The following is a 13995-nucleotide window of genomic DNA, read 5'->3' as shown; positions in this document are numbered from 1 at the left end:
GGAAGGATGCGACAGGGAAAATGAATGAATCTACTTCTTTCCCTATTACCTTGCCAGGAACCACAGAATTTGAGAGTTGGAAAGAACCTCAGCAGCCATTTAGTATAATTCACACCCCCCAAAAATCCCCATTACAATGCATCTGACAACTGGTCACGAGCCTCTCCTTAAAGACCTCCAGTGATGGCAGGCCATCTTACCCCTTTCAGTTTTCATTCATTGCTCCTGGTTCTGCACTCTCTCATCTCAGTTGGGGTGCCCCTAGGTAGGAGTGTCCTGGAGCCAATTCTAATCAGCTCAGGAGAGCCAACTGTTAAATTTTTAGTCTGAACATTTGCACCTTGGAATTTTGTAAGTACTACAAATCAGGGTTTTTAAGAAAATGTTTGAGAAAATGTTAACGATGAAGATTAAACTTTAAAATTTATGCCATATTTTTTTTTCCTAGAGAGTAGGCTGTTAAATATCTACTGGCATACCCTAGGGCCATCCCACTATTTCTTTCCCCATAACTCAGATCAGGGAAGGACTCTGGCCTTTAGTGGGGAGCTACCTTCTCATCATGGAAACAGTCCAGCAAGAACACTGTATCTATAGAGTATGGGATGGGGAGGGGGGGTTTGGGAAGGGAGGAAAACACCTTTTAAAGTGCTATAAAGCCAATTGCTAGATGAACTAAATCGCATCACCAGCACCTCAAGCCCTTTTCCAAGCCCGCTCTGGAGAGTTCTTTCGAGAACCAGAGGGACTTCGGGAATAGAGAGGTTCTGGGGAAGGGACAAAATTTCTCTACTTGCCCCCAGGCACCTCTCCACCTCCCAAGGCCACACTTGATAGAGAAAAGGCTATTCCCTATCGTTTGGAATCTTTCCGAATAACTCTTGGGTTATTTTTAACGTCAGAGAGCTGGCCAGAGGGAAGTTTTTTTGGTAGATGAGCAGGGACTCAGTATGGTCTGGGGTCTCTAGGTTGTCCTACTTCTTCGTTATCCCCCTCCCTGCCAAACACATACATACACAATGGCTAACAGAACCGAGTTACCTAGCTGCTGCCGCCTAGACCATTTTGGACGAGGTGAGGAGCCTTTCTCAGAGGAGGGTCGCTTGAGGCCTAGGAGAGAAGGTGATGAAGACATTGAGATGCAAGCCATGAACCTGGAGCTATGAAGAATCTCTGAACATCCCTTTGACCTGCCCCTACCTCCTGATGTGGGAAGAGGAAGGGGGCAGGGAGATGGAGGAGGCAAGGGAAGATATCTTCCAAACAAAAGAATGGAGGTCCAGAATGCTACAGGAAACCAGATAAGGGACCAGAAAGCAGCAGAACTAACTTTCTTCTTGCATTTGTATTTGTCTCCAGGACGTGGGGTCTAGGTTGAACAGTGGGAGGTAGCTCAGCATGTCTATTGTAGGCAGAGGTCTATGTCCTAGCATGGTAATGAAAGGAGACCGTAGCAGGACAATATGAATGAATGACTTGCATGTCTGACAGGCTGGTAGCCCCTACAGACTACAAGGGTTGTTCCTGCATGACCTCCCCAGACCCACAAAGGGCAGAGCCTGTAGGCAGGAGGATGGAGCCTGTCACTCTGTTTCCCCAACTCCTTCAGTCAGGAAAGATTACTGCCTCATTGTTCTTTCTCTCCAAGTCTCTCAAAGAGTTATATAAAGTTCAGAGCAAGGAAGGGACATCGGAGACCACTTGTCTAAACTCTAAATGAATAAGAATCCTTTGAACAAGTGGTTATCCAGCCTCTGCTTGAAGACTATCAGTAGTGGGGAAATTACTATAGCCTAGAACAAACCATTTTACTTTTGAACAACCTAATAGGAAATTTTCTTTACATCAGGCCTAAATCTGCCACTTAGAAGTAGCTAGTGTGACCTAGAGGCCTCAGGTTTGGACTCAGTCAAAGGGTCACACTTGAGGACCTAGAGGGCCACATGTATCCATGAGGCTGCAGGTTCCCCTTCCCTAAGCTAGATGGTTCAATGGAGAGAACACTGGTCCTGGAATCAGGAAGACCCGAGTTTAAATTTGACCTCAGACACTTACTAGCTGTGTGATCCTGGACAAATAATTGACCTTTGTTGTCTCAGTTTCCTCAACTATAAAATGGGGATGATAATAGCACCCACTTCACAGAGTTGTGAGACAAATGAGATAATGGTTGTAAAGCACTTAGCACAGTGTCTGGCATATAGTAGGTGCTTAATAAATGTGTTTTTCCTTCCTTTCCAGTGTTCAAGCCTGTCAAGATCTCTTTTTGGTCATGATTCTGAATCCTGACTGTCATTCAATGTATGAGCTACCCCTCCTCAATATGTATCGTCTGCGTGAGGAACAGATCAGAGAGGCCAAGCACATGATCTAAACAGTCTATTTTCCTTCAATAATCCCTTAAGAAACTACCTATTTCTGCTTTCTGGGACTAAGCAGAACAAATCTAATTCCTCTTCCTTATAGTTAAGTTCAGTTGTTATTCAGTCAAGCCCTACTCTTTGTGACCCTATTTGGGGTTTTCTTGGCAGAGATACTGGAAGGGTTTGTCATTTCCTTCTCCAACTCATTTTACAAATGAGGAAACTGAGGCAAACAGGGGTAAATGACTTGCTCAGGAACTAGGAAAACAATATTCACAGTGACTATAACAATGTAGGTAGAAAGAAAAATCACAAAACAATTAAAACTGAATGTTGAGAAAGAAAAAAAAGAACAGACTTTGTCCTCAAAGAAAAGATATTAGAAGACATTTCCCCCCACTTCTTTGAAGAGGTGGGGGTTTACAAGATGCAAAACACCGCATATAATGTCAGATTTATTTTCAATATATTTTTGGTTTTGCTGAATTGTTTTCTTATTCCTTTTTTTTCCCTCAAACCTTTGTTAGAGGGAATGACTTTTTGGAAGGGGAGAGAAGGAAAATATAGAAGGAAATGTAAGCAACGTGAAAACAAGAGATACCAATAAATATATGTTCTTAAAAATGCCACCTCAACCTGCTAACCTGGCTTAGCAACTATTATATTTTAATGAATTCCAATACATGCAGTATCATAATAATTTTTCTGGCACTCCCTCTAAATTCCCATCAGAATTCTTTGTTAATCATTCATTCTCATTCATGTTTCCTCTTGTTTCTATGACCCCAGTTCAGCTTTCTCTCTCTCTCTCACTTTTAAAAAAATTACCCATTATTTCTTAAAGAATTTCCAAAATTAAAAAAAAAAATTTCTTATACTTAATTTCTTATGTCTTAATTGTGTTTTAGTATTCTGTTACATTCACATACTGATGGGGATGGAATTTGTGCTGGACCCCTAAAAGGAAAAGACCATGTCTTTGGAACCTGAACTCAGATTGCCTGAATCCCATCCCCATCAATACCCCACTTTAGTTAGCTATTCCTCTATTGTTGGGCAATAGGTTGCATCTAAGTTTTTGTAATTACATATTATACTGCTATGAAAACGGTTTGAACCAACAGCCCTTTTTGTTGTTTTTTCAGATAACCCTTTCAGGACATATTCTCAACTGTATTATTTAGTTACAATTGATATTTAGAATTCAGGTGTAGACTTTTATAATTATTAAATTTCATCTTTTAGAGCAGAGTCACTGATTAGGACATTTTAACCAAAAATACCTTTTTTAAAAAATCCTTTGAGATGAAATTGATGGATTTGATTATAAAGAAAAAAACTATTTTTATAATCAAAAGGAATGGTTTTAAAATTCAAAGAAATTAAAGAATTCAAAGAAAATAAAATCTGAAGTATTTGATAAATATCAGACTTATCAGATAAAGGCCTGACATCCAAAATCTATACAGAACTGATATATCCTGTAAGTCTAATATATAACAATACATACTGCCCAATGGAACAATGATCAAAGGATATAAATAAGTAATTTATGAAAGAAGAAATATAAAGGGTTAATATACACATGAAAAGATGCTCAAATTTCCTAATAATTAGAAAAATACAAATCAAGACAACCTTAAGATGGCACCTTATATCCACACGAAAGGCAAAAATAGTAAGTTCAGAGTGTTGACTGGGTGGGGAAATAAAGATTCAAATATATCACTGATGGAACTTCAGACTGGTGCAAACATTTTGGGGAGCATTATCCAATATGTAGTAAGAATCACAAAATGTCATACCTTCTCTATTCTGTTGCTAGGATTCTATCCCTAAAACATCATTAAAAAGAAAAAAAAAGACCTATCAAATACAAAAATTGTCATAGATGCTCTTGTTATAATAGAAAAAAAAAATCAGAACTGACTTTGATGTACCACAATTGGAAAATGACTAAATAAGTTATGGTATGTTCATGTAGTAGAATACTATAGTGCCATTAAAGAGGACAAACATGAAATATACAAGAAATAACCATATGAGGCGATAGAGTTAAATCAGCAGAACAAAACTGAATAAACACTAGTTACAACTACATACTTTTTAAAGAAAGTGTTGGAAAAGAAAAAAAAGAAAGAAAACAGAGCCAACAATAGTAGAATTTCTTACAAATATAGAAAGCAAAGCAAAGCAAACATTTTGTTTGTTAGTTGTTTATTAATTTTTTTGGTTCTGACTTGTTAGGGAGAAGAGGATTTGGGTAAGAGTTTCTTTACATGCTTATTTTATTATTGTTGTTGATCATTAAGTTTATAGTTTAATTTAAAAAGAAAAAAAGACTAGGACTATTGCTCTGCTTTGTCAAGATTAACCTAGCTTCCATTTCTCTCATCTAACATGTTAATATTTCTTCTTATTTCTATAGCATTCTCCTAGTCTATCAGTTATGTGATCTTGGGAGGGACAAGTAAGCCTGGTTCAGAAGAAAATATAGTTAATTTGGCTCATTCTTGATGAACCCATGTTCACTCTCAATAGTAGTGCTTAATAACTATTTGCATTTAAATGAAGTAATTCAACAAATCAAGCGCATAACTTTTCAATCACTCCCTCTAAGTCCTCATCAGGACTCTCTGTCCATTCATTCTCAGTGAGGCAACTGTAATTCAGTTGCTGGCTGATGACCAATGAACCCATCAGTTGACCAATCAATCATCTAGGAAGTCAGCTGCCCAATGAAAAAGTTATTCAGATGACTAATCTTTAATCAGTGGGCTAACCAATCAGTCTTTGAGAAAGCTGGCCAGTCCAGCTTGTGCGCTTCTATCCAAGTTTCTTGGAAGGACAACTTTCCCTGATCTAGAGCACAGGCACAAGGCCCTGAGGTTTAGTGACAGAAAAATGAAAATTAGTTTCTTCAAGTGAAACCAGACAGGGAAATTTTGGAGGAATTGTGGACTAAGGGAAGATACTTTCAAGCCCAGCAGATCCTCCCCTCCTGTGCCCTGAGGAAATGCTGTGATCTCCCAGATTTCCCAGAAACCTCTAGGTCCATGCCAGAAGACTGGCATGCACATCCAGGGTCCATAAGGCAGTAAACAAGTTTATACTTTAACACAACAACTCTTCCTTTCTGTTTTTCTTAGAATATGTTGGGAAAGAAAATTCTCAAGCTTGATGAGTAAGATGCAAGTGCACCCATGTTTTTTCTTTACAGCCAATTCCCTGGAAATTCTATTACAGTTCTGAGGGATCCTGGAAGCAAAAGGAAGGGGGAAGAGGCGAGGGAGAGTGTCTTGTCAGGGACAGTGCAAACTGAAACTAAAACGAGGGACTGTTCTTGGAAACTCTTGAATGATATTGTTCTCTGCTACTTCTTGCCAGGAAATTGGTCATTCAGAAGGTTCTTTATGACTTCTTCCTGACTGTTGTAAATCCTAGGATCATAGATTTATAGCTGATCCCTTAAGGATCATGGAATCTAAGCCTTTGTTTTACAGATGAAGAAACCAAGACTCAGAAATGACTTGCTCAAAGCCACACAGGCAGAAATGAGCCACGTAGATCATAGATCTGGCCCTGGAAGCAACCTAAAAGGCTATCTTTTCCAATTTTCTCACTTTACAAATGAGGAGACCCTTAGTGGTTAAACAACTTATCTAAGTTCACATGAAGAGAAAGCATCAGAGTCTGGACCTGAGGTCAGGTCATCTGACTCTAAATTCAGTGCTCTTTCTACTGTGCAAAATCTTGATGCTTTAGTGTATGAGGAAACCTCTAGTCTCTTCCATGCCCACCCCTCTTGCAATCTCATACTTACCTGAATGAAGGGGCTGGGACTTAGGAAGGGCATCCTCACGGAAGCATCTGATATGACTTGGAACGTCTGAAAGAGTAGAGAAATTAGGCAAATGTCTCATGGGTACAGGGGTGAACTGAGATGCAGGGTGTATTCGAACTCCAATACGGACATGACTCCCCTAAAGGTCTTCTCTGGCGCCTTGTTTTGGCGTGATGATGCTCAGGAGTTTTGAAAGGCTATATATTCCAGTTCAGCAAAAGTTCTAGAAGGGCCCGATAAATTGGAAGGGCTTCAAGTTAGGTCCGAGAGATTGACTGCGTGTCTGTGATCTGAGGATCAGCAGGGCTAAGCTCAGGGAGTCTCTCCACCAGAGGGTTGGCTGCAGCAATTTAGGAAGCCTTCTCCTAGATCATAGAGAAGCTGCAGTCTGGGTTAGTGACCATGGAAGAGAAGGGAGTATCGACATTGACAAAATCATGGGTTCTCCATAGCGGGTGAGTAAAAGACTTACTAAGTCTGAGGGGAAAGTATCTGAGTGGACACCATCTGAGAAAGGGAAAAAAGAGTGGACTAATTGGAATGACAAAATACTAGAGCAGCAAAGAATGTTGGGCATAGAGTGACAGGACCTGAGTTCAGTCCTGACTCTGCCCAGTACAACTACCTTTATGACCGTAGGGCAAGACTTAAAGTTTCTGACCCAAGTTTCTGCTCTAGTAAAATGATAGGGTTGGATTAGATGGTCTCTGAGGTCCATTCTAGCTCTAAATCTTTGAAACTCTGAAAAGAGGGGTGATAGACAAAGAAAAGTCTGGAATAAAGGCAGAACCCAGGGAAGCCCTGTCCCTGAAGGCAGGTTCCAAGTCAGAAGCTTGAGCCTGTTTAATGAAAAGAGCCTGAAGCTACTTCCTCTTCCCTATGCGTTGTGATGTAGCTATGAGTAGGGTCAGTGACACTCCCTTAAATGTGCATTTCCTGAAGAGTAGTTAACTATGAAGAATGTTCAGCAGATTTGAAGGAACTGAATTCCTGAGACTGTTGACACAAGAAAACTCCTTCTTCCATACTCATACATAGGCAGAGTACCTGAGCAACATAGTTGTGAGAATTTAATAAACCCCTGTCTGGGAAAGACTGTGGAGATCATCTAATAAAAATAATATTAATGATTGCTAATATTGTATATCACTTAGAAATTTGCAAAGTATTTTACAGATACTGTCATTTGATCCTCACAACCCTGGGAAGTAGACGTGCCTTTATTATCCCAACTTTACAGAAGAGGAAACTGAGGCACAAAAAGATGAAATGACTTGCTCAGGGTCACACACTTACCATGTGTCTGAGGCCAGATTTGAACTGACGTCTTTCTGATTCCCGGTGTGACACTCTATGCACTGCACCACCTATCTGTCTCTTGTCCAAACCTTAACCTTCATTGCCCAAAATTTATTATAGTTATATATTTGATGTATAATAGTATATAATATAATATATACTATAGTTAATTATACAGATAATTAGTAGTAAAACTGGGATTTGCACCCAGTTATCTCGCCTGATTTGAAATCTAAGGTTCTTTCCATTATAATGCCCTGCCTCCATTCATGTGGGGTTCCCCTCAGGGTGACATAGTAGATGACAGGGCACTGGATATGGGAGTCAAGAAGACCTAAACACGTATCAGCTGCATGACCCTGCACAAGTCACCTAATTTCTCTGAGCCTCAGTTTCCTCATCTGTAAAATGAGGACAATAATAATGTCTACCTTACAGTGTTGTGAGAATCAAATGAGATCATGAATGTACAGTGCTCTGTGAACCTGAGAGTGAACTGTAAAATATAAGCTTTCATTATGATATTGTTGTAATTTAAAATGCAAAATGAGTGGTGGGGCCCCCATATCTGGGGGATACAGGGTAAGGATCCCTTATGCCCTGCTGGTAGTGAACTACAAGCTGTAAAAGGAGCCCACCTTAGAACGTAAGGCCAGACATCAGCCACCCACCACCCAGGCATGGGGAGGAATTTCCAAGAGCAGGATAATCATGGCTAAGTAATGCAGGGTCTGGCAGTGTGGGATAGGAGAAAGTCTCCCTGGCTAAGTTAGCACTGAATAGCTCTTGCCCCACAGCACTTGGCAGCCTATCAGAGCTCCTAACTATGGTTTACCCTGGCAGGGAGAACTCCAGGACACAGCCATATATCTCTCCTTTTCTCTTCTAAAACACAAAAGGCCTCTTGGAGAGATGGAGTGGAGGTTTTAGAGATAAGTATCTATTAATTTTCTGGCTGACTAGATAAAAGTGAAATTTGGCACCTGATGAAACCAGGAACAGGTTGTAAGAATACCAAACTGCTAATTAGGAAACCTGGGTTCACTGTTACTGGCCCTGACTGCTATGGGAATATGGATTCTCCAAGTGTAATATGGGAGATGGGGTATAAAAGGATACACTAAATGAACATTAAGGTCCCTTCAAGCTTCGCCATTCTTGTTCTGTGATGTATACCAGCTCTGGTATTTTTGTTCTATGTTCTAAGATTCCACTCATCTCTGCTATCCTATGTTATGTTCCAAGGCCTTTGCCAACTCTACTATTCTGTCTTCTCATTGAAGGGCACTTCCAGGTCTGACATTTTATGTTCTAGCTCTGATATTTTATGTTCTATATTCTAAGGTCCCACCCAGCTTTTCCATCCTAGGTTATGTTCTAAGATCTTTGCCACCTCTGCCATTCTGATTTCTGGAAGATCTCTTCCAGGTTTGACATTTTCTACTCTTTTCTAAGGTATTTTTAGTTCTGTCATTCTAGAGTACTTACCACTGTCTATACCCCAGATACTCAGGAACATGGTCTCCAGGTCCAGGGGCATAGTGTGTTCCATGCAGACACAATCGATGAAGGTCCTCCATGTAGAGGAGCCATGGGCTTCCAGTTTGCTAAGCACCAGGGAGACTTTCTGGGTGGGATCTGGGGCCTCATCCATAGGAGTTAAGTCTATGTCAGGCATGAAGAATTTGGCCTTCAAGGTTAGCCATTCAAGATCCTCACTGAGTAGCCCCACCAGGTGGTGTTTCAGGCTTTCCACATCGTTCTGTAAGCTTAAGGAATCCATCTGGATCCAGCACTAAGAGGACAAAAGAGTGACAGGTTAGCTGATGGAGGTGGCAATACCACCTGAGGATGGACAAAATGCTTGGCTTGGCTACAACTCTTCTTATTTACCACACAGGAGAGGCAGGGTGGTAAAGCATTCCAAGAAAACCCCAAATGGGGTCACAAAAAGTCACACAAGACTGAAATCTGTAGAAGTATGAGCTACAATGATGATGATGATGATGATGCCTTGCCCAAACTGACAACAGAGAGCAACAGAAGAGCTGAGATTTGAGACCAGGTTCTTTGGTTACAAGTTCAGTGCTCTTTTTTAGGTTCAGCAATCAATCATTGATTCACAAAGTGCATGCAAAGCACTGGGGGATGGAGAGTGGGTGGGTGAGATACACTAGGAAGAATAAACACCATCTCTTGCCCTAAAAGAGTGCACAGTCTAGTTGGAATGATCAGACTGACACACATAAACAACAAGATAGTACATCATTAAGTGCTTCAGGGAAGGAAATTGTGCTACAGGAGTTCAGATCAGGGGGAAGTCACTGTCTCTGAGGTTGGTATGGAAGACTTCCTGGAGCAAGGTGCCAGGGAGGTCACTTCTATTCCTTAAAATCAACTCTATTTCTAAAGTCTTTTTGTGGTTGGCCTAAGAATGGACAAAGGGTGGGAGACTGGTTTGAAAATCCTACCTGGTTTGTAGGATGAGAAGACTCATTATAAATGTTCTAAGGTCCCTGCAGAGACAATGGCAAGACAGACGTTCTCGGGGGCATCACAGCCTGAGTTCCAGTTCCTGAGTGTGTACCAGGACATGGTGTTCTGAGAATCATTCCACCGTAGAATGTCTAAAGGAGAGAGAGACAGGAAACAGAGTTGGCTCACTCCAGAGGCCGGGGAACTGGAACAATTCCCCTGCCCTCTTTCTCAGTCCTCCTCCCAACAAGCTCCTCCCCAACCATAGTCATAGGCTGATGGTTCTGGGGGGAGAGAGAAGTAAGGCAGAGGGGCTTTCCCAGTGGGACTTCACTCTTCCCCCACCACTTAGCATTGTGCCTGACATATAGTAGATGCTTGATAAATGCTTGTTGACTTCTTGATTACATTTAAATTAATTCATTTCAAGACATAAAATATTATGTACTTAAGTAAACTTTTTTCAGTTCTTTCCTCAAAATTCTTATCAGGAGTTTTTGTTATCCATTCTAATTCATTTTTTTCATACAATTATAGTAAATATAAACTCCATTCTCCTAGTTCTGCTTCCCCCCCTTTTATATTGTTTCATAAAGGCCTTTCCCAATCTTTGTTTTCCTCATACTTGTACATCTTAAATGAACCCAAACTCATTTAACCATCTCCTCTATCACTGCTAGTTTTTTGGTTTTTGTCTTGTGCAAATTACATATGGAAATTACTATGGAAATCTTCAAACAGCTCTTATTTGTTGTGTGTTTGGGGTATGAGTTTTTACATTTGTCTAAGGGGTCTCCAGCTACAAGAATAAAATAGCAAGGAACATTTACACCCTGAGGAATACAACCTCCTTGTCATTTGAGATTAACCTGTGGCTCTCTGCTATGGACCCAAAATCTTCCACTGTAAGGTTACATCCCTGGGTCATCATTTGACTTAAACAAAGTGCCCCCTTCATACTGTTCCTGGCAACCCAATGTACAAAATTAACTTCTAGGTGTCACAGTGGACAGAGTCCAGCCTTCAGTCAGAAAGATCTGAGTTTAAATCTGGATTCAGATACTTACTAGTTGTATGACCTTGGGCAAGTTACTTAACCTCTGTTTACCTCAGTTTCTTCACCTGTAAAATGGGAATAATAGCACCTACCTTCCAGGATTGAGGTGAAGATCAAATAAGATAATAATTGTAAAGTGCTTAGCACAGTGCCAGGCACATAGTGGGAGCTACATAAGTGTTAGTTACTAGTCTTATCAGAAATAATAATCTCTGCAGTACAGGGGTGGTTTCTAACTACTTTTCTACACCTCTCCCACTCTGGATGTCCAGGATGTACGCAGGAAATAATTAGATAAAGAGGTGTTAAACAAATTATAAAACTCTTTCTACCGCTCTTAATTATTTTGCTAAGCTTGAATTGAGTTGTGGGAGGCTGTGCCTCAAGCAGCCGTGAAAAGACTGATCTCACCAGTTCTGCAGCCAGAACGTAGGATCCAGCATTTGCAGAGAGACACAGCTCCCAAAGAGTTAGAGAAATGGTAGGAGGGGGGGTGCAGAATAAGACAAAAGCATGTCGATGTCAGGACAGGATATGTTGCTAAAATTCCCAAGACTGCAGACCCACAGGCAAATCATTCTGTATTTTTCTTTTCTCACCTTGGACTCCTCTATGGGATCCTCTGGTCAGGATGAAAGTCTATTTACCTTTCTCAGTTTTAAATACATATTTTGTGTTTGTCAATATGGTCCATCACAGGTATTTGTTAATTTGGATTTATAAGGAATGAAGTCGGGAGGAGACAGTTGAGAGAAAGCAGAGAGACAATTAAAATTGAGATGTTTTGGTAAAGTGCACAGTGGTGTCTGGCTGAAGGCTTAGAGCTAAAAAAAAAAATAGAGAAAATTGTAGATTCTTTTATTATGTCTTCTCAGAGCAAAAAATATTTACTTTCTAGGCAATAAGTCAATAGTAGGGTACAGATGACTGAGAGGGGCTGAACAACTTTCTCCCTACCTGACTCCTTCTACATGTGTAAAATATGCTAACCTTGAAATGCTGTGCGAATGTCAATGATCACTTATCCTTAATTGTTACCTCAAGTAAGATTGTTCATCTTAAAAAAAAAAATAGGTATGTATATAATTTACCTAGATTTCAGTGAAGTATTTGCCAAAGATCATGCCGTTCTTATGGAGAAGATGTGGGCTAAATTTGAATTCAGTTAGGTAGATTCAGAATTGGTTGAAGGGGTGGAGTTAGAGTAGTTATTAATGAGCTATGGTGCCATGGAATGAATCTCTAGTAGAGTATCTCAGGGACCTATGCTTAGCCCTTAAATCTATGATTTAAAGAAAGTATGTGTAGAACCTATATAAGATGCATGCCATCTTGGGAGGGAGGGGGGAGGGAGAGGAAAAAATCTAAGATATATGGAAATGATTGCAAAAAATTAAAAACAAATACATTGATTAATTTTTAAAAATCTATGATTTAGATAAAGGCAGAGATATCGGGCTCATGAAATTTGAGATGACACAGAACTGGGAGAGACTTAACACACTGGATGAAAGATTCAAGATCCAAAACAAACTGAGCAGGCTAGAACATCGGGCTGAATTGAGTAATATGTAACCTCATAGAGAAAAATGTGGTATTATGCTTGGATTCATGGGACCCACTCCACTAGAGCAAGGCTAGGGAAGGGAGGTCAGACAGAAGATTCTCATGGGGATCGAGTGGCCTGCACCGGGAATAGGAGGCAGCATCTGTAGACCATTTATTTATGCTATAGTGTCCTAGGACTGAATTAAAGAGGCTAAACCTCCAGGAAGGATCATGACAAGAATTTCTACAGCGCTATGAGGTTTGCAAAGTGCTTTAGAAATCTTATCGCATTTGATCATCCCAACAGCCTTGGGAGGGAGGTGCTATTCTTATTTCCATTTTACAGATGAGTTCAGTGAGGCAGACAGATGTTGAGTGACTCGCCCAGGGTCACACAGCTTGTGAGTGTCAGAGGCTGGATCTGAACTCAGATCTTCCTGACTCTAGGCCCAGGGCTCTAACAGTCTTGCTGTGTTCTATGTCATGGCTCTGAGTCAGGCCACATTCATTCTGGGCACCACATCTCAGGGAGGATAAGCTGGAGTGGCTCCAGAGGAAGGCAATCTGCCTGGTGAAGGGTCTGGGGGAGCAGGGACTCAGGGGGTATAGCAGCTGCCTTCAAGTATGAGAAGGGCTATCCTGTGGAGAAGGGAACAGACTCCTTCTGCTGGTACACAGAGAGCCAAGCAGGGTCAAAACGACAAAGGGGAACATGTCCTCATTTGATGATAGGAGAGAGTTCCTTGCAGAGAGAGTTATCCAAAAGTGGAATGCACTGCTTTGAAGGCAGTGTGCTCCCCATCACTGGAGGTATTCAAGCAAAGGTTGGATATCCACTTTTTGTGGTGTGATTTGGAGGGGGTACCTGTTCAGAGGTGTTTTGGGACCCTGAGCCTTGGTGACCCTGAAACTTCAGGGTTTCTAGTCTCTCACTCCATTCTCTAGGGTGAGGACAGAGCTTGCTTTCTTTGAGTTGAGTAAAAGCAGAGTTTTTACCCAATCTCAGAAAACTATTTTCTGCTTCAGGCCTTTGAATATTTGTCATGCTGGCCTGGCAAGAGCCAAGACTGTTCAACTTAGCACACTAAATAACAGCTGGGCTTTTGAGGAACAGCTTCTCAGTGGATACCAAAGGAGTCTGGAAAGGAGGGAGAGGAGAGAAATGAAAGATGTTACCCTGAACTGGCACAAGATGCAGAGCAAAGCTCTTACTGCCCCTGAACCTTTTTCTTCTGTGGAGAGTTTGTGGACTTTTGATTTAAGTAGTGGGGAAGAAATTTTTGAATCATGCTATATTTTAGTGAAAAGAGCATTGAAGATCTGGGTCCTAGTTCAGGTTCTGCCAATAACTTACTGGGGATCTCTACAGGTTATTGTCCTTCTCTGGGCTAGTACTACCCATCCTGTCA

At 40.9% G+C, this 13995-nt stretch overlaps 1 protein-coding gene across 2 annotated transcripts in view; it reads right to left on the bottom strand.

The window, feature by feature from the left end:
- Positions 1-13995, bottom strand: part of NLRC5 (NLR family CARD domain containing 5) — a 93887-nt gene that overhangs the window by 56311 nt on the left and 23581 nt on the right. For both annotated transcript variants that reach the window (XM_072632312.1, XM_072632311.1), the window contains exons 2-5: positions 9978-10133; positions 8995-9301; positions 6187-6252; positions 1042-1110 (exon numbers count right to left, since the gene is read on the bottom strand). In XM_072632312.1, coding sequence (XP_072488413.1) covers positions 1042-1110; positions 6187-6252; positions 8995-9289 — 430 coding nt within the window. In that variant the 5' untranslated portion in view covers positions 9290-9301; positions 9978-10133. The remainder of the gene's footprint in view (positions 1-1041; positions 1111-6186; positions 6253-8994; positions 9302-9977; positions 10134-13995) is intronic.

The sequence above is a fragment of the Notamacropus eugenii genome, chromosome 1 (genome assembly GCF_028372415.1).
Source record: "Notamacropus eugenii isolate mMacEug1 chromosome 1, mMacEug1.pri_v2, whole genome shotgun sequence".
Taxonomy (NCBI): Eukaryota; Metazoa; Chordata; class Mammalia; order Diprotodontia; family Macropodidae; genus Notamacropus; species Notamacropus eugenii.
The sequence above is the reverse complement of the archived record's forward strand: the minus strand, read 5'-3'. Positions and strand labels throughout refer to the sequence as shown.